At 42.7% G+C, this 21,904-nt stretch overlaps 1 protein-coding gene across 1 annotated transcript in view; it reads right to left on the bottom strand.

Moving 5' to 3' along the window:
• RIT2 (Ras like without CAAX 2) overlaps positions 1 to 21,904 on the bottom strand; it is a 195,691-nt gene that overhangs the window by 95,153 nt on the left and 78,634 nt on the right. Inside the window, exon 3 of the mRNA XM_072859655.1 lies at positions 4,472 to 4,545. Coding sequence (XP_072715756.1) covers positions 4,472 to 4,545 — 74 coding nt within the window. The remainder of the gene's footprint in view (positions 1 to 4,471; positions 4,546 to 21,904) is intronic.

Here is a 21,904-nt window from a genome sequence, read left to right as displayed (position 1 = left end):
TCCATTAAGGTTTTATTATTTACTCCACATGCCAAATTGTAGCTAGCCTAGAGGGTTAAAAGCTAACTAAATAAAATTCCTCCTAAAGCTCAGTCTCACATTTGCTCTCTGTTTGTTTCCATTTGCTTTTCGGTTTTGTTTTAATTGAAATGTAGATGCAAAAAGAAAACTTTTGGTTTAAGAAGAGAACTTCTAGTTAAAGAAGAGCCAAAGGCATCCATAGCTTCTTCTAGCAGCAAATGTGAGGCTAAGGCTACATGTCTTCTAGATTCAGCTGTGCCATTGAAAAAGAAAACCAACATCAATTTTTTGTTCCTTTCTTTCTCGCTGCATGCCATGTTTTCAAGCCTTATGGTAGGAACTGCTCAAGTAATTGCTGTTTATGACAATTCGGCTACAAGCAGCTACATCAGCAATACCTGCTCTTGAAACTCTCCGAGATAAACTTAACCTTATTCTGTCTGATGTTGATTGCGGTGAGCAAAGACAGGCTGCCCCACTGGCAGATGTAGCAGGTGGTGAAAAGCAAGGGTAGTGAGTTCAGTGAAGCATTACTACTTACACTAGCCCTACATACATTAAGAATGTGCCTCCTGTTGTATCTTCAGTGGAAAAATGATACTGGAAGAGCATTAGAGGACAACTGATGATGTAGAAAATTTGTATCTAGAGTCCAAGGAACATCAGTCTGCTTCCTGAGAGGAGCAATCTGTCGTATTTAATGGTGTCTATGTATACACATGAGAAGAGGAAGACCAATAACTAGATGAGCAATACTAATAGTTTATTCATGTTTCTGGTTTTCACTTTGAATGTTTTTTAACTTCAGAAAGTTGAGAACCAGAAATGTATTTCCGAAGCACCATCTGTGGTTTTGGTGCTCCAAACTGTATCTATCAGTTAAAATATCAAAGATTTTTATCCAGTTTTAGGTATGAAATCAGATGTGGATTTTTAACTCTGGACTTGACAATAAACAACTATAGTAACTATTAATAAATCACAATATTTGGTCAGTATTGGAGTGTTCAATCAGTGCATAGGTACAGCAGGGAAAGGAGAAGCATATTTGGTGAAACATATTCTCTAGAACAACAGCAACATATGTTAACTTCAGTTGGTTTCTCTATTGACTTCTTGTATTTCCCAAATAGGGAAGACTTACAATTTCAGCTCCTTGACTTTCTGAAGTGATTAAAGTCATTATTCAAAGTTGATTATGAAGTATTTATGACTGCAAGGACACACAGAGAGAAATGAGATTTCCACTACATGATTTAGAAGCTGTAACACCATCTCTGCTTTAACATGAAACACAGCGAGGTACCATCAGAGCACACCATCATCAGCATAACTGGGTGCTTTGGATTTTTACCCTGAGTCACCAAAGTCACAGTAGGATTTCAGTTTGAACTTCAGTGAGAGTAACGTTAAGCCCTCTGTGAGGAAAGAGGCTATTTTAGCTGTTGATTTCAATGGGAGTTGGATTAGGTCTTGATTTATTCTGGAGCTGTGTAGTGCAGATAGAGAGGCAACAAATTCAAAGACATCTGCAAAGACAAGCAGCTAAATCCAGGATACTTAGAATGGACAGTTTCTGAAAAATAGGGGCCTAGGAAAGTGGGAAGAGCTTCCTAGCACAGGCACATTGAGACATGTTTCAGTGACAGTCTCTGCTGTAAGAACAGGGAAATTTAAAGCAGGGATTTTCTCCAATCAATTCAACTGGATCATGAGTTAGAATAGATATGCTCAGGCTGTACAATGTTCAGGGCTAATGTACTTGCAGAGTGTGGTGCTACTGCCACAGGTCTCTGCTTGCTCTGAAATCTCTGCACCACATTTCATTATGTGGTCATTACGTGCTATGGACCTCTAATATTGTGGATATTTTGGTCCCTTAATGAAAAAAACCTTAAAATTCTCCAGCCTTTTTCTACTATTGTTCTCACCAGCTTTCACTGTCTGCATTATTCTGATTTCCTTTCTTACCTTACAACTGTCAGTTCTGCTCACATTCATAATATTGGCAATAAATCCCCCCCCAATCAAAAATGAGGTTTTGTTCTAGCTTTTTTAGATGATCAAAAATCATGTAAAAATTGTACAGTTTTGTGAGGAATTTTTCCTAAAAAGTCAACATGACTAGCAAAAGATGAGCTTTGTTTAAACTTGAAAACACAATATTTTCAGCTACTTAAAAGGCCAGTGCATACGGATATATTTTCCTTTTTCCTGAATCTAAAAAAAGTTTTCAAAGGGATTGAAGATTGCACTCCAATTTTATTTTTTCATTTTAAAAGAAGCTGACAGAAAATGAAATACCATTTTAAAAATACTTGTTCTAAAAAAAAAAAGAAAAAATAGAGGCTTTGATTTTGGTGGGGGCTTAGGAAGAAAATGAAATTCTCAATATCTCATTCTATCATTTTTTTATCAACAATACAAACTTTTATGTTTCTAGTAACAAAAACAAATGGAAAAAAATCAAAGTAGAAGAAATTATTCCTCTTGGTTTTTACAACATATTACTCCCCAGCTCAAAATAAAAGCACACTATCCATTTTTGTTTCATTCATCATCCATTCTTTGCTTTGATTTTAATCTGCTTTATTTCCTCTGTATAAATAATATTTGCAATACTGATGCAAATTTAGGATCAGGTAGCTCATCTTCTCTGCACAGGTCTGTAAGCAGGAGCACAACACAAGGAATGCTGTACCTACTGTACCCTCTTCTATGCTTTGCAGAGTTTAAAACTCCTGCACTCTCTCAGGGTCTCCACAGCAAATTAGGAACACACCTATGAAGATGAATAAATCCTGTATAGTAATTTGCTCCTCTTTCCATTAGCAAAAAGCTGGACACATAAACTCTTGATTCATCATTTCTTTTCAGCTCCAGGTAAGAAAGTATTTTACTTTTAGCATTTTAACTCTACAAAATAGGACTAAAGGGAATTTAGGAGTAGAATGAAGTAGATGTACACAGTGAAATATATTAGAGGATAACACAGGAGGTCCCTAACACATAAAGCCTTACAAGATTAAACAGCTGGAGATATAATTTACCTAATGACTGTGTACTAATGATGATATAAGGCTGAAGTTACTAGTCTCAGACTTCCTGAGTGAGCAAAGAAGATGTTGCTTCCTCTTCTCCAACAGAAGTACAGATATTTTCAGGCATATTGAGTAGCAACTATGATGTTCCTTCTTTCCCCCAGCCAAATCATTGCTGCAGCTATGCTAGGACAATTATGCATAAGAAACTTCTTGGGCCTGTTATAATAATAAATTATAGGTTAATTAAATTCATAGCTTTGGAGACATGCCTTGAAATTTAGCTTAAATTTTCTGGAGAATCAAACACTTTCACAGGAGACTCAGCAGCAAGTTACTGGTTAACTGATGAGACTGTATAATTTTGGGTCAAGGAAGAATAATTCAGGGCATCTTTTGATTCCTGAAACTGGGTTGAGTTCACTTTGAAATTGGCCTATATTTCATTCACATGTAAAACTCACGTCACAATCCCCCTGAACTACATTCAATTTATATAACTTGATGCTATTCTAATTCCTGGCAGCGGACTGCATTTCCCACTATTTGCAGTACCCAGCTAAGGTGCATTCAGACATTTGGGAAGCTGAGATCATGGTTTCCAGGCTTATACTTCCTAATTTTTTTTTTTAATTTTTTTTTTTTTAAGTATCTACTGTCCTTGTTGACTGACTCTTTCCTGTACAAGGTGCACACACACTATGGAAACTCATGAAGCTATCAAAGCCTTCAAAGAGAACCTGACACATACCTCAGGAAAAGATCAACCAGCTGCAACATTTTGATTAAACAATAAAAATGTTTTGAGATGGAAACTCAAAACTGAGTCAGGTAGAAGAAATTCTTGCATTTAACCCCTTCTTTTGCCTTACTGTATGTGAAACAATTCCCTGACTCATGCTATACACGCATATACACATTATATGTACACTGTGTGTTACTTTTGGCATTAAGATCTTTTCCTTATGGGTGAGCATTTGATGTTTAAATATAATGTGGGGAGGAGAAGTATGGTAACAAAATAATTGATCTACAAGTAGACCAGAAGATTCCTGTAATATATAGAAAAGCAGGAATGATAAACACATAGGACAAACGAACAACAGCATTTATTCATCCCATGATTGTGATAGATGTTTCTGCATACAAGAGAAAAAGAAACAAACAGCTTTTTATCTTCTACTCAATTAAATTAAACTCTGTCTCTTCTGGTCATATTTTGAAGTTATACTAAACCACTGAAGCACTCCTTTAATCTTCTCCTTTGTTAATTCCTCAATGTTTTTCTGACACTGCTCCCTTTATGTTTGAATAGGGAATCTTGTTTCCAGCTCTGTGACCCATATATCTGAGGTTGAAATCTTTGGTTTTATCTCTGATTGAATGGTTCACATTGGGAAAGTACTTACCTGTCCAGCAGTGTCTAGAATGTCCAAATAGGCTGGTTCGTCATCAATTCGGACTTGAATTTTATAGGCATCCTCTGAAAAACACAGTGCAGTACGACTAAGCATAGGAGTGGCTCAGAGAATGGAAAATGAAATAGCTTTGCTAATTTGGAGTAGGCTTTTCAAAAACTCTCCAGTCTGACCTAGCTTTGCTTTCTTTCAAGTCAAAAGGACACTTTCTGAAATCCTACCATCACTGCAAAGTATTAGCAAAAGGGATTGATCTAGTCTTTTCTATTACACTACCTCAAAATATTAAAGAAGTAAATTTGTCTTTCTTTAAAAGGATAGCACAGACCATGGGTGTTAAATCACAAAGCTTCAGAGGCGTTGTGCTGGTGCTATGCAGCAGAGTGGTTTTTACTTACCACAGTTACAATTCCACAGAGTTTTTCCAGCAAATAGTTTCAAGCTAAAGATTGTCTAAATTACTGGGATAGTCTCCCTGTGGCTGAAGGGGGCTTCTGGCTCAGATATGTCAGAGCAATTAATTAGACCTCTGTATATCTCTGGAGAGGATGCAAATGGAGTTTTTAAAATAAATTCTATAATCAGTGTCCTCACACTCATCATGGCTGATGATGGAGAAGGGAAAAGCTGTGCTTGTTAGACATGATTTTGTCAGGCTAAATTTGGAAGGAGAAAAACAAAAAAAGGTGAACTACTACTTGCATAAGGTGTTTTCCTCACATTTTAAATTTCTTTCTCGTCTCAACATTCGTACTTCCTTCCTAAGGTTAAATAGAGCTTAAATACCAGGCCATGTTTATACTTGAAATAATCTTGGAAATTATCTGTGTTGTTTAATTAAACAGTAATGCATAGCAGCCCGAGTGGTTTTGGTGACTGATGTTATGCTTTGGCTGTGCATTGAGGTGTGAAGACAAGACAAGTGCATTTAATCCATCTGAGAGGTGTCGTTAATGATCATGAGCATGTGGCTGGCCCTGTACAAAGACTCAGTCCTGCAAGCCCTGGCTGCCAGAGACCCTCAGGACTAGGCTCTCAATGATTATTGAGATAATACTGGGATTGTAATATGGGATTATATTGCAGGTAGATGGAATTATCAGGACAGTCCAATTTATACCCTTTATATCTTGGATCATATGACATTTCATAAAAACATGTAAAAACCTGGTTTCCACCTACACAAAGGAAACACTAAAGCGTTCAGATATGGAGGATTCTGTATGGCCTTAACTCAGCTCACTCCTGCACAGTCAGTGGCAGGCTATCTTTAATGACATAATCAGATACAGTAATTTCCATGACTCTCCTGCTTCTTTTAGGCCTCAGTTCAGCAAATTACTTAGGCACATGCCTTGCTTTAAACAAATATCTAATCCCATTGATATTAGGAGGACCCAGAGGCTTAAGTAAATATATGATACATTGCCTTGCTGAGAAGGCCAGAGCACTCCAACCAGCATACGTTTCAGTCAATAGATCACTTTCTAGAGATTGCTGAATAAGAAACTCCATGCCAAAGAGGGACCATATAGAGTGAAATAGGCTATTTACACTTTAAGTAATCTATTATGGCACAACAATGATGTGTGCAGTAGAATTTTTATCTTTTAATTAAAAATTAAAAACAAAATATGAAAATATGTAAAATCAAATATGGTATTTCCTTCCTATAGATTCTATTAATACTATAAGGTATTATTAATATATTACCATGCAGGTGGGCCCATTTGCATTACATTCATGCATACGTAATTAACATATGACTTGCATAAATTTAGCTTGCACTCTTGGCTCCACAGCTGGATACTCTAAAGCAAATATGCCATAGTCCTATTTCTCTCTTCACTTAGACCAATCTGAGTTTTAATACAGTAGTAGCTTTAAAACAGTTAATGCAGAGAGACATTTGCATACTTAAATTCAGCTTGGATAAAAATGAAGCTGGAATCTAGATAAATCCTTATTTGCTAAGGAAATGAATTAGAAGTTCAGAGTTACTAACTAAAAAACCCACTGGCCTCTGAATATAAGTCATAGCTTTCAGTAAGTAAATGTAAGATATCTATGTCTAATTCCCTGCTGAGCTACTCCAGGTGTACCCCAATATCATGCCACTGTAATCAGTAAAGTTTCAACTGCTAAAAGCTGGAGCAAGGTTATGTTTATAACCCTTTTACTTTGCAAAGATAACACTGAATGTACAAACCCATTGTGTTATTTTCATTTATTTTGTTTTCTCAAACTACTGACCTTAAAACACTTCACAAAGATGTGCCAGAATCACTGTCCCCTTTTCATTCTTAATATATGCTAACATCTTCTGTTGGTGGTGGTGAAACATATTCTGTTGAGCATTGACCAAGCACATGAATCTAAATGGTTTTCTAGGCAACTGTATTTGGAAGATGCTTTTTACTTGTAGGATTTGCCTTTGCCCCAAGGAATGTAGAGATGAAACAGGAAGGAGATATGACTTTCCTTTGTAATATTGTGTCTCTGCATATGTGCAAAAAGCAGGATAGTACAGATAATTTAGAAAAGCTTAAAAATATCCTCAGTTGGGGTGTGATAAGCAGGGGTATTCTCAACCTGTATTTGAGTGGAAAATAAATGGGAGATTTAATGCCTACTTTTCTTATGGCACTCATTTAAGAGGAAGTCCTAAAGCCCACACTTATCAAGGGAATTGCTATCTTGAGCCGACACCCTCATACCAGAGATCAGATCATAGCACCACCTATCAGCTTCTTAATGCTCAAACACAACCAGCCTTTTCAGAGGCACTATGTTTCCATTTACCCTGTGTATTCACTGATCTCCTGGGCTACTAGGACAATGAATTTTTCTAGAGCAAGAGGTAGAAGGAAGATGCATAAATTGAAAACCATGTTTCCCACCTCATGTCGCATGGACCAAAAAGATGAGCTAAAAGTGGAAGAGCTGTACCATTTATTTCTGGTCTACAATTAACACTTTTAGAGAGGGATTTCATGTCAGGAAGTAGCGGAAATAGAGCTGAGTGAGGGATTACATAAACAAACATCTTTATTTTACTCATTAAAATACTATGTGGCTCAGGTATTAACCTGGAAAGGAACACCCTCCTAGAGATCAAGAGTTGGTTATGTATGTATGTTGGACCCAGTTAACATATTTTTGTCTTATTAGTAGCTATAATGCTAAGCAGAATCCCTGGAGTCTTTGCATGCTTCCTAAAGGATTTCAAAAGGGACTACTATGTGGCTAGTCTTTTTAGTCTAGGCAACACTATACACATTATGGTCACATTAAGGAAAGAGAAACCCTGAGATCTGAGAGGAACATGCTGTTTACATGTGGACAGAGAAGAACAGAAGTGAAGATGTTCCACTGAAATGGCATCTGAGTGTATACAAAACAAAGCAGAAAAGTCTCTATCAGGAGTACTAACAAGCTCACTGTCTAATCTCCTCTCTTTAAAAATTATTCACATTATTACAAATGCTGTCTGGTATATTTACACTATTTACAAAGTATGAGTACATTATATTTTCTTTCACCTAATTAATTTATAATACTAATATAATGCACCCTTTAAAGTTAATTGGGAGCTGCTAAGCCATGTATATCTGGATTTTACATCCTACAGCTCTAAGGACTGATATTTATTAAAAGGCCAAACTCTGGCTGCCATTTCAGTAAAGCATTAATATAAGGTACAAAACAGAGGTGAGAATAATAGACATCAGACAATAAATCAGACAATAACTATATTTCTTATATTAAGTTCAGTATTAGTCTTTTTCTGTGAGGCTAACTGTGAGGTCCCAGCTTTTGGTTTAGGTAAAATGCAGCAGAAAGATAGGGTATTATAAGAAAAAATTGTGGATGAAGTTTATTGATATTGCTGTGAGATATAACCATGATTCAAACACAGACTGCAAGAATGAGCATTTTGTAGGTACCAATGAGAAAAAGTAAATAAAAAATGCTGCATCCTTACAATTTGTATAATACATGTATATATGTATATATGAACTGGATAGTTAAAATATCTGGTAAAACTTAATTTTTAAAGATAATTATTCTCTTTTCTTTTTCCATATAGAATATGGGCTTCTTTAAGAATTTTATTTCCTACAAACATTAAAAATGAAAATGAAAACAGATAAAAATTTCAGCTTAAAAAAATATACTACTGGGCTTGAATTATTACTGACTGTTTACTGTTCTCCAGGGTAGGAAAAAAACAAATAGAGCTCCAACTGTTTTCTGAATGGCACCTATTCTCTTTTAATATTAATTCTTTCCTCCTTTACTGAATATCTCATTTAAACCAAGAAAAAATGTTTTTTCAAAAGGCACTTTTAAACTTTTTTTTCTTAATTGTTTGATTGTGCTTTGCAGTATTATGAAAGAAAAGAAAAAAATTCTTCCTTAATCCTTTTGTTATCTGGCTTTTTTTGGTAAAATTAACACATCCTCTTTTTTCAGCTTTCCTTTTTTATATGACATAATTCTGGAGACAGAAGTACAATAATTAATGCAAGGTTGTGTTGCAGTTATCTTTTAGCACTGGAGAAACTAGATTCATAAAAAATATATCAAAGCACTTATTCGGCTATGAGCATGTAACTGCTTCATGACAAATAGATTTGGATGGTGTACAATTTAAAGGCGAGTTGGGATGGGCTTTTCATCTGCATTACAGACATGTTCCAGTCCCTGAAATATAGGTCAGCTGCTTCTTTCTTCCACTTGTTAATTCTGCTTATACTCTTTCTAAGTAAATATTCTCTCTTCTTCTCTATCTTATACACTATCAATTGCAGTTAAAACCAATATCAATCAGATTCTCACATATATAGATGAGCCAAAATATATTTTATTTGACCAAACCAGAAAAAGGAATTCCAAGTTCAGTCAGCCACACCTCAAGTTCTGCTTCTTGTTGTTCTCCCTGTGTGCCAAAAAGACAACAGGATACCCAGCTCTTGGTGTGCTTAGATTATCTGCTACATACACATTTTAATCCAGAGATACTCCTGAATGTAGGATGATCATGAGTTTTTAGCTGGATGAGTGCTGTTTCTATTTACTACAAGGAATTTTTAAATAAAAAGAGAGTGGATGAACAGGGACTTAAACCACTGTACCAACTACTACACATAAACTCCTTCTATTTGAGATAAAAATATGCATGTCATCGGAATTGCCCATCAAAATACATTGGTCTTACAATTTCCTTTAGCATATAATTATTTTCCTGGATGTCCTGGTTTTGACTGGGATAGAGTTAATTTTCTTCCTAGTAGCTGGTATAGTGCTGTGGTTTGGATTTTAGTATGAGAATAATAGTGATAACACGCTGATGTTTTAGTTGTTGCTAAGTAATATTACACTAGTTGTGAGAGACTGAAAGGGTTAATGTCTCAAACACTGGGGCGAGGTGAGGCGCAATTTGCATGGCGACAGCAGGTCGGCTAGCACAGGACAGGGAGAGCGGAGAACAGGACGTGGAGAGTGCATCGGAAGATGCGCAGTTCCAGGTTCTGACAGACCTTACCATATATGGCCAGAGGTCACACAAAGTTTATCTGAGGAAGGGGCTTGCGACCACCTGAGAGACCCCTCGCGACCACCCCCTTCCCCAGCGCCTGCGCAGAAGATTGAGAACTTTCTAGAACAAGAACCATGTAAGTCCTCAAGGGGGCGTAACCAGAGGTGGGGACTAGAGTATAAAAGACACGCCCACCAGGGAACCATGCCCGTGCCCACCAATGGAGAGTTGCCACGCCTGTCATCCTCATTGCGAGATCAAAGGTGGCGATACCTTTCTTTTCTCTATCCTCCTCTCTTCTCCTTTCCTTTTCTCGCTTCTCACTTCCTCCACTCTTCCACCATATATTTGGATCTATGAGTTTTGGATAAATTGTGATGGGTTGCCCGAAAAAATAGCTCCATTGCCAAATTGCCTCTGTTCATTAGTTGGGCTTGCCAGTTCCTTAAGTTTATCCGTTTGTTGAATTTGCCAGTTAATAAAGTTGCTAGTCAGACTGTTCCTCTGAGTCATTGTCGTGACTCTACCGGCCCCGCGGCTCTGTCGAGCAGAGATTGGCCTTCATCGGTACACAAACCCTTGGGGAATCAAAAAGATTCACCCATCTCACAGCCCACCGAGTGGGACAAGACACTAATCAAGGACTTTTCAGCTTCCCATGCTCTGCCGGGTGCACAGGAAACTGGGAGGGGGGCACAGCCAAGATAGTTGATCCAAACTGACCAAAGGGCTATTCCATACCATATGGCATCATGCTCAGTATATAACCTGGGGGGAGTTGGCTGGGGGGTAGTTATCGCTGCTCGGGGACTGGCTGGGGATCGGTCAGCAGGTGGTGAGAGGTTGTATCACTGTTTTTTAGTGGGTTTTGTACCTTGTTGTTTTCCTTCTCATTACAATTTTTTGTGTGCGTGTGTGTGCCAATCATTAAACTGTTCTTATCTCAGCCCATGAGTTTTTTTACTTTTACTCTTTCGATTCTCTACCCCATCCCACAGGGGGGAGTGAGCAAGCGGCTGTGTGGTACTTAATTGCCGACTGGGGCTAACCCACGACAGTCCTTTTTGGCACCAAACATGAGGCCTGAAGGGTTTGAGATAATAACAGATTAACCAGAGCGTATTAAGGAATTTAGATGTGTTAGTATTGCAGGCCACAATATTGATTAATCTGTTCTTGATATTGGTTTACCTGATCTGCACCATTGTCTCGTCCCACTCGGTGGGTTGTGAGAGGGGTGAATCCTTTTGATTCCCCGACTGTTTGTGTACTGACAAAGGCCGATCTCTGCTCGGCAGAGCCACGTGGTCGGTAGAGTCACGACAATGACTCAGAGCAGGCTGGCCAGCAACTTTATTAACTGGCGAATTCCACAAACGGACAAACTTAACGAACTGGCGAGCTTAATGAACGAACAGAGGCGATTTGGCAATGGAGCTATTTTCCGGGCAACCCGTCACAATTTATCCCAAACTTGCATATATATTGGAAGAGCAGAGGAAGAGAGAAGCAAGAAAAGGAAAGGAAAAGAGAGGAGGAAAGAGAAAGAAAAAGTATTACCACCCTTGGATCCCGCGATGACAATGACAGACGTGGCAATCCTCCAGTGGTGGGGGCGCACGCGCTTCCCTGGGAGGGGAGCATGTCTTTTATAAGCTAATCCCCGCCTCCAGGTACGCCCCTTCAGGACTTACATGGTTCCTGTTCTAGAAAGATCTCAATCTTCTGCGCAGGCGCTGGGGGAGGGGGGTGGTCACGAGGGGTCTCTTTCTTAGGCAGTTGCAAGCCCCCTTCCTCAGATCAACTCTGTGTGACCTCTGGCCATACATGGTAAGGTCCGTCAGAACCCAGAACCACGCATCCTCCGACGCGCTCTCCAGGTCCCGCACGTCCTGCTCTCGCTCTCCCCCCCCATGCAAATAGCGCCTCAAGTCGCCACAATGTTTGAGACATTAACTCTTTCAGTATCTCACAACCATGCTCATTTTTTTGCTGTACGTGTTAAAGATTGGTGTTGGTTTTTGCAGTTTGCTGTGCTCTGCTTTAATTGGTGATGTTTTGCCTGGAAGATTTGTTATTAAAACAGTGACCTTGGGTTTACTTTGGTGTCTAAGTGCATACTGAAACCATTACTGTATGTCGGGTACCACCTTATGGAGACAATTAGCAATTATACTTCTTCCTCTGAGAGGTTTTTTATGGAGGAAATACAAAATGGCACCTTCGCTACTTTCTTCTACAACGTTTCCTCTTTCGTTACAATAACAATTCAGTATCTTGAACATCCTTGGGTAGTTAAGATACATCTATTGGTATTGCTTGGGAATATTGTTTCGGTTTTGTCTAAGGTTAGTAAGCAATTTAAGAATATCATCCAGAGATCTGCCCCAAGGCCGGATAGTTATGAGTGGTGGGGTGTGTGGGATAGCATGAGCAAATGCCTAGGATCGTGGGCACCTCCAGTGTTTTGGAACTTCACCCCTGAACAAGTGCAGAATCCTGAAAAATTAGTAGAATATTTGGAAAAAGTATGCTGTCACCGTGACAATTCTAAGGAGATACAAATCACTGCAATGTGCTGGGGCCTGGCCCATCCCTACTGAGCCCTGTTCAACACTATTCAGAACCCTGAAGGATCTGGTGACAAAACGACAGGCGCTGCGGTTCAACCAGGGAACCAAACCGTGTCAGTATCAGTTGCCCCTATACACAAGAAGAAATCCTGGAAGCGAAAGTCAGCTCGTTTAGAAAGGGAAGATGAATGAGCAGGGCCATCACAGGGAGAGGAGGAGGAAGAACTCGTAAATGAGACAGAAACCACCCGATCCCTATCCCTGAGTGAGCTGGAAGATATGCGAAAAGATTTCAGCCATCGTCCAGGCGAGCACATTGTCACCTGGCTGCTCCGATGCTGGGATAGCAGGGCCAGTAGCCTGGAATGAGAGGGTAAGGAAGCCAAACAGCTGGGATCCATTTCTAGGGAAGGGGGCATTGACAAAGTGATTGGAAAAGGGGCACCAGCCCTCAGCCTCTGGAGGCGACTCCTGTCAGCTATGAAGGAAAGATATCCCTTCAAGGAAGCTGTTGTATATTGCCCCAGGAAATGGACCACCATGGAGAGAGGTATCCAGTACCTGAGGGAATTAGCCTTGCTGGATGTGATTTATGGTGACCCGGACGACGAGAAGTTACCCAAAGATCCAGATGAAGTCAGGTGCACACGACCCATGTGGCGGAAGCTGCTACCGAACGCGCCATCGATGTGTGCCAACTCATTGGCAATACTAACCTGGAAAGACGGAGAGGGTCTAACAGTGGATGAAGCAGCTACCCATCTCTGGGAATATGAAGAAAGTATCTCTTCCTCCCTTGTCTCAGCTGTGGAGAAACTGTCCCGGAAAGTCCAGCGACTCGAAGAAGATAAGTTCCTACTCCCCACCTGTACAGACCAATATCTCAGCTATTAGGAGTCAGCATTCCTCTGCTCAAAAGAGAGGATATAGAGGGTACACACCACGGGGCACCCTATGGTTTTACCTGCGTGACCACGGAGAGGACATGAGGAAGTGGGATGGAAAACCTACCTCGACCCTAGAGGCACAGGTATGTGAGTTGCAAGGAAAAACAATCACCAAAGGGGGTTCTTCCAGGAAAATTGCTGCTCTGGTTTCCAGTGGGCAGTTCCCCAGACAGAGTAAAAGGGCTGATCTTACTGCTGATTTTAATGAAGGAACTCCTGACTCGTATATACAAGAAATGGGTAATGAATACTATGACCAGCACTAGGGGGACCCTGCCTCCAGCCAGGTGGAAGAAAGGGATAACTGGGTTTACTGGACTGTGTGGATCCGATGGCCTGGCATATCAGACCCACAGGAATATAAGGCTCTAGTAGACACCGGTGCACAGTGTACCCTAATGCCATCAAGCTATATCGGGGCAGAACCCATCTGTATTTCTGGAGTGACAGGGGGATCCCAACAGCTGACTGTCTTGGAGGCCAAAGTGAGCCTAACTGGGAATGAGTGGCAAAAGCACCCCATTGTGACTGGCCCTGAGGCTCCGTGCATCCTTGGCATAGACTGCCTCAGGAGAGGGTATTTCAAGGACCCAAAAGGGTACCGGTGGGCTTTTGGTATAGCTGCCTTGGAGACGGAGGAAATTAAACAGCTATCTACCTTGCCTGGTCTCTCAGAGGACCCTTCTGTTGTGGGGTTACTGAGGGTCGAAGAACAACAAGTGCCAATTGCTACCACAACGGTGCACCGGAGGCAATATCGTACCAACCGAGACTCCCTGATTCCCATCCATAAACTGATTCGTTGACTGGAGAGCCAAGGAGTGATCAGTAAGACTCGTTCACCTTTTAACAGTCCTATATGGCCAGTGCAAAAGTCTAATGGAGAGTGGAGACTAACAGTAGACTATCGTGGCCTGAATGAAGTCACGCCGCCGCTGAGTGCTGCTGTGCCGGACATGCTGGAACTGCAATACGAACTGGAGTCAAAAGCAGCCAAATGGTATGCTACAAATGATATCGCTAATGCGTTTTTCTCAATCCCTTTGGCAGCAGAGTGCAGGCCACAGTTTGCTTTCACTTGCAGGGGCGTTCAGTACACTTGGAATCGATTGCCCCAGGGGTGGAAACACAGCCCTACCATTTGCCATGGACTGATCCAGACGGCACTGGAACAGGGCGAAGCTCCAGAACATCTGCAATACATTGATGACATTATCGTGTGGGGCAATACTACAGAAGAAGTTTTTGAGAAAGGGAAGAAAATAGTCCAAATCCTCCTGAAAGCCGGCTTTGCCATAAACCAAAGTAAGGTCAAGGGACCTGCACAGGAGATCCAGTTTTTAGGAATAAAATGGCAAGATGGACATCGTCAGATCCCAATGGATGTGATTAACAAAATAACAGCCATGTCTCCACCAACTAGCAAAAAGGAAAAACAAGCTTTCTTAGGCTTTGTGGCTTTTTGGAGAATGTATATTCCAAATTAAAGTCTTATTGTAAGCTCTCTCTACCGAGTGACCCGGAAGAAGAACGATTTCCAATGGGGCCCTGTCCTGGTTTCGGCTGGGATAGAGTTAATTTTCTTCCTAGTAGCTGGTATAGTGCGGTGCTTTGGATTTTAGTATGAGAATGATGTTGATAACATGCTGATGTTTTGGCTGTCGCTAAGCGGTATTTACATTGGTCAAGGACCTTTCTTTTTTTTTCCTCCCCAGCTTCCCATGCTCTGCCAGGTGCCCAAGAAATGGGAGGGGGCACAGCCAGGATAGTTGATCCAAACTGACCAAAGAGCTATTCCATACCATATGATGTCATGCCCAGTATATAAACTGGGGGAGTTGGCCAGGGGGTTGCGATCGCTGCTCGGGGACTGGCTGGGCGTCGGTCGGCGGGTGGTGAGCGGTTGTATAATTTTATTTTATTTTATTAATTTTTTTTCTTTCCCTTTTCTTTCCCTCCCTTGGGTTTTGTTCCTCTTTCTCTCTCTCATTGTATTCCTTCTCATTATAATTCATTATTATTATTATTATTATTATTATTTTGTTCCAATTATTAAACTGTTCTTATCTCAACCCACGAGTTTTCTTACTTTTGCTCTTCCGATTCTCTCCCCCATCCCACCGGGGGGGGAGTGAGAGAGCGGCTGTGTGGTGCTTAGTTGCCAGCTGGGGCTAAACCACGACAGTCCTTTTTGGCGCCCAACGTGGGGCTCGAAGGGTTGAGATAATAACAGATTAACCAGAGTGTATTAAGGAATTCAGATCTGTTAGTAGTTGTGGGACGTGATATTGATCCATCTGTTCCTAGCATTGGTTTACCTGATCTGCACCATGCTCATTTTTTGCTGTACATGTTAAAGATCGGTGTTGGTTTTAGCAGTTTGCTGTGCTCTGCTTTAATTGGTGATGTTTTGCCTGTGAGATTTGTTATTAAAACAGTGACCTTGGGTTTATTTTGGTATCTAAGTTCTGTACTGAAACCGTTATTGTATGTCGGGTATCAGCTTATGGAGACAATTCGCAATTATACCTCTGCCTCTGAGAGGTTTTTTATGGAGGAAATGCAGAATTGTACCTTCACTACTTTATTCTACAATGCTTCCTCCTTCATTACAATAAGTTTTCAGTATTTTGAACAACCTTGGGTAGTTAAGATACTTCTATTGGTATTGCTTGGGAATATTGTTTCGATCTTGTCCAAGGTTAGTAAGCAATTTAAGAATATAATTCAGAGATCTGCCCCAAGGCTGGATAGTTATGAGTGGCAGGGTGTGTGGGATAGCATGGGCAAATGCCTAGGACGGTGGGCACCTCCAGTGTTTTGGAACTTCACCCCTGAACAAGTGCAGAATCCTGAAAAGTTAGTAGACTATTTGGAAAAAGTATGCTGTCACCCTGGCAATTCTAGGGAGACACAAATCCCTGCAATGTGCTGGGGTCTGGCCCATGCCTACCGAGCCCTGTTCAACACTATTCAAAACCCTCAAGGATCCGGTGGCAAAATGCCAGGCACTGCAGCTGCTCCAGCCCCCCCTGCGACAAGCACTGCGGCTGTTCCGACTACCCCTGCGACAGGCGCTGCGGCTGTCCCGATTACCCCTGCGACAGGCACTACGGCTGCTCCAGCCCCCCCTGCGACAGGCACTGCGGCTGTTCTGACTACCCCTGCGACAGGCACTACGGCTGCTCCAGCCCCTCCTGCAACAGGCACTGCGGCTGTTCCGACTACCCCTGCGATAGGCACTGCAGCTGCAGCTGCTCCGGATAACTCCATTACAAGCATTGCGGTTCAAACAGGGAACGAACCCGTGTCAGTATCAGTCGCCCCTATACATAAAAAGAAATCCTGGAAGCGAAAGTCAGCTCGTTTAGAAAGGGAAGATGAAAGAGCAGGGCCATCACAGGGAGAGGAAGAGGAAGAACTCGTAAATGAGACAGAAACCACCCGATCCCTATCCCTAAGTGAGCTGCGAGATATGCGAAAAGATTTCAGCCGTCGTCCAGGGGAGCACATTGTCACCTGGCTGCTCCGATGCTGGGATAGTGGGGCCAGTAGCCTGGAATTGGAGGGTAAGGAAGCCAAGCAGCTGGGATCTATTTCTAGGGAAGGGGGCATTGACAAAGCAATTGGAAAAGGGGAACCAGCCCGCAGCCTCTGGAGGCGACTCCTGTCAGCTATAAAAGAAAGATATCCCTTCAAGGAAGATGTTGTATATCGCCCTGGGAAATGGACCACCAATGGAGAAAGGTATCCAGTACCTGAGGGAATTAGCTGTGCTGGAAGTGATTTATGGTGACCTGGACGATGTGCGGTCACCCACAGATCCAGATGAGGTCCAGTGCACAAGACCTATGTGGCAGAAGTTGGTACGAAACGCACCACCGTCGTGTGCCAACTCATTGGCAATACTGACCTGGAAAGATGGAGACGGTCCAACAGTGGATGAAGCTGCTAGTAACCTCTGGGAATATGAAGAAAGTATCTCTTCCTCCCTTGTCTCAGCTGTGGAGAAACTGTCCCAGGAGTTCCAACGGTTCAAAGAAGATATGTCCTACTCCCCACCTGTATGGACCAGTGTCTCAGCTATTAGGAGTCAGCGTTCTTCTGCTCAAGAGAGAGGATATAGAGGGTACACACCACGGGGCACCCTATGGTTTTTCCTGCGTGACCACGGAGAGGACATGAGGAAGTGGGATGGAAAACCTACCTCAACCCTAGAGGCACGGGTATGTGAGTTGCAAGGAAAAACAATCACCAAAGGGGGTTCTTCCAGGAAAATTGCTGCTCTGGTTTCCAGTGGACAATTCCCCAGACAGAGTAAAAGGGCTGATCTTACTCCTGATTTTAATGAAGAAACTCCTGACTCGTATATACAAGAAATGGGCAATGAATATTATGACCAGAATTAGGGGGGCCCTGCCTCCAGCCAGGTGGAGGAAAGGGACAACCGGGTTTACTGGACTGTGTGGATTCGATGGCCTGGCACATCAGACCCACAGGAGTATAAGGCTCTAGTAGACACCGGTGCACAGTGTACCCTAATGCCATCAAGCTATATCGGGGCAGAACCCATGTGTATTTCTGGAGTGACAGGGGGATCCCAACAGCTGACTGTCTTGGAGGCTGAAGTGAGCCTAACTGGGAATGAGTGGCAAAAGCACCCCATTGTGACTGGCCCTGAGGCTCCGTGCATCCTTGGCATAGACTGCCTCAGGAGAGGGTATTTCAAGGACCCAAAAGGGTACCGGTGGGCTTTTGGTATAGCTGCCTTGGAGACGGAGGAAATTAAACAGCTATCTACCTTGCCTGGTCTCTCAGAGGACCCTTCTGTTGTGGGGTTACTGAGGGTCGAAGAACAACAGGTGCCAATTGCTACCACAACGGTGCACCGGAGGCAATATCGTACCAACCGAGACTCCCTGATTCCCATCCATGAGCTGATTCGTCGACTGGAGAGCCAAGGAGTGATCAGTAAGACTCGTTCACCTTTTAACAGTCCTATATGGCCAGTGAGAAAGTCTAATGGAGAGTGGAGTCTAACAGTAGACTATCGTGGCTTGAATGAAGTCACGCCGCCCCTGAGTGCTGCTGTGCTGGACATGCTGGAACTGCAATACGAACTGGAGTCAAAAGCAGCCAAATGGTATGCTACAAATGATATCGCTAATGCGTTTTTCTCAATCCCTTTGGCAGCAGAGTGCAGGCCACAGTTTGCTTTCACTTGGAGGGGTGTTCAGTACACTTGGAATCGACTGCCCCAGGGGTGGAAACACAGCCCTATCATTTGCCATGGACTGATTCAGACTGCACTGGAACAGGGCGAAGCTCCAGAACGTCTGCAATACATTGATGACATCATCGTGTGGGGCAATAGAGCAGAGGAAGTTTTTGAGAAAGGGAAGAAAATAGTCCAGATCCTCCTGAAAGCCGGTTTTGCCATAAACCAAAGTAAGGTCAAGGGACCTGCACAGGAGATCCAGTTTTTAGGAATAAAATGGCAAGATGGACGTCGTCAGATCCCAATGGATGTGATTAACAAAATAACAGCCATGTCTCCACCAACTAGCAAAAAGGAAACACAAGCTTTCTTAGGCGTTGTGGGGTCTTGGAGAATGCATATTCCAAATGACAGTCTGATCGTAAGCCCTCTCTACCAAGTGACCCGGAAGAAGAATGATTTCCAATGGGGCCCTGAGCAACGACAAGCCTTTGAACAAATTAAACAGGAGATAGTTCATGCAGTAGCCCTTGGGCCAGTTCGGGCAGGGCAAGACGTAAAAAATGTGCTCTACACCGCAGCCGGGGAGAATGGCCCTACCTGGAGCCTCTGGCAGAAAGCACCAGGGGAGGCTCGAGGTCGACCCCTAGGGTTTTGGAGTCGGGGATACAGAGGATCTGAGGCCCGCTATACTCCAACTGAAAAAGAGATATTAGCAGCATATGAAGGGGTTCGAGCTGCTTCAGAAGTGGTTGGTACTGAAGCACAGCTCCTGCTGGCACCCCGGCTGCCGGTGCTGGGCTGGATGTTCAAAGGGAGGGTCCCCTCTACACATCATGCAACTGATGCTACGTGGAGTAAGTGGGTTGCACTGATCACACAACAGGCTCGGATAGGAAACCCCAGTCTCCCAGGAATCTTGGAAGTAATTATGGACTGGCCAGAAGGCAAAGATTTTGGAATATCGCCAGAGGAGGAGCTGACGTGTGCTGAGGAGGCCCCACTGTACAATAAATTGCCAGAAAATGAGAAGCAGTATGCCCTGTTCACTGATGGGTCCTGTCGTATTGTAGGAAAGCATCGGAGGTGGATGGCTGCTGTATGGAGTCCTATACAACAAGTGGTAGAAACTGCTGAAGGAGAAGGTGAATCGAGCCAATTTGCAGAAGTAAAAGCCATTCAGCTGGCTTTAGACATTGCTGAACGAGACAAGTGGCCAGTGCTCTATCTCTATACTGACTCATGGATGGTGGCAAATGCCCTGTGGGGGTGGTTACAGCAATGGAAGCAGAAGAATTGGCAGCGCAGAGGCAAACCCATCTGGGCTGCAGCATTGTGGCAAGATATTGCTGCCCGGGTAGAGAACCTGGTTGTCAAAGTACGTCACGTAGATGCTCACGTACCCAAGAGTCGGGCCACTGAGGAACATCAAAACAACCAGCAGGTGGATCAGGCTGCTAAGATGGAAGTGGCTCAGGTGGATCTGGACTGGCAACATAAGGGTGAATTATTTATAGCTGGGTGGGCCCATGACCCCTCAGGCCATCAAGGAAGAGATGCAACATAGAGATGGGCTCGTGATCGAGGGGTGGACTTGACCATGGACACTATTGCACAGGTTATCCATGAATGTGAAACATGCGCTGCAATTAAACAAGCCAAGCGGTTAAAGCCTGTGTGGTATGGAGGGCGATGGCTAAAATATAAATATGGGGAGGCCTGGCAGATCGATTATATCACACTCCCACAAACCCGCCAAGGCAAGCGCTATGTGCTTGCAATGGTGGAAGCAACCACCGGATGGCTGGAAACATATCCTGTGCCCCATGCCACCGCCCGGAACACTATCCTGGGCCTTGAAAAGCAAGTCCTGTGGCGACATGGCACCCCAGAAAGAATTGAGTCAGACAACGGAACACATTTTCGAAACAGCCTCATAGACACCTGGTTTAAAGAGCATGGCATTGAGTGGGTATATCACATTCCCTATCATGCACCAGCCTCTGGGAAAACTGAGTGATACAATGGACTGTTAAAGACTACACTGAGAGCACTGGGTGGTGGGACATTTAAACATTGGGATACACATTTAGCAAAGGCCACCTGGTTAGTCAACATTAGAGGATCTGTCAATCGAGCTGGCCCTGCCCAGTCAAAACTTTTACACACTGTAGAAGGGGATAAGGTCCCTGTAGTACACATAAAAAACATGCTGGGGAAGACAGTTTGGGTTACTCCTGCCTCGGGCAAAGGCAAGCCCATTCGTGGGATTGCTTTTGCTCAAGGACCCGGGTGTACTTGGTGGGTAATGCGAAAGGATGGGGAAGTCCGATGTGTACCTCAAGGGGATTTGATTTTGGGTGAGAATAGCCAATGAACTAAATGGTATGATGTTAATTGCTATATAATACTGTGTGTCATCACTTTTATGGTTATTATATACCATATCAATGGTATTTCAATAAGGATCACCCAGATTAGTGAAAAATGAACTTCGATGAAAGCAAGCAAAGTGCAGCAGTGATGGAACCATAACTGGCTTCAGCATCCAGAACAATCCAGAACAATCCAGATTCAGAACAATCCAGCACCACGCACCATCTCTTCTGCCCTGAAGGACTATTATGACAGATGGAGACCAAAGTCATGAACTAAATGAACTTAATAAACATTTTAGAAGGATGACTCATAGACCAAGGGAATGATAATTGTGTGTACATATATATATATATATCAAGAGACAGGAAAAAAAATGGCGGTGATTAATTGTATTAGAAAGGGTAGAACCTGGGCATGACATAAATGGTATAGAATAAGGGGTGGATACTGTCCTGGTTTCGGCTGGGATAGAGTTAATTTTCTTCCTAGTAGCTGGTATAGTGCGGTGCTTTGGATTTTAGTATGAGAATGATGTTGATAACACGCTGATGTTTTGGCTGTCGCTAAGCGGTATTTACATTGGTCAAGGACCTTTCTTTTTTTTTCCTCCCCAGCTTCCCATGCTCTGCCAGGTGCCCAAGATGTGGGAGGGGGCACAGCCAGGATAGTTGATCCAAACTGACCAAAGAGCTATTCCATACCATATGATGTCATGCCCAGTATATAAACTGGGGGAGTTGGCCAGGGGGTTGCGATCGCTGCTCG

This window comes from Ciconia boyciana, chromosome 4 (assembly GCF_034638445.1).
Source record: "Ciconia boyciana chromosome 4, ASM3463844v1, whole genome shotgun sequence".
NCBI lineage: Eukaryota > Metazoa > Chordata > Aves > Ciconiiformes > Ciconiidae > Ciconia > Ciconia boyciana.
The sequence above is the reverse complement of the archived record's forward strand: the minus strand, read 5'-3'. Positions and strand labels throughout refer to the sequence as shown.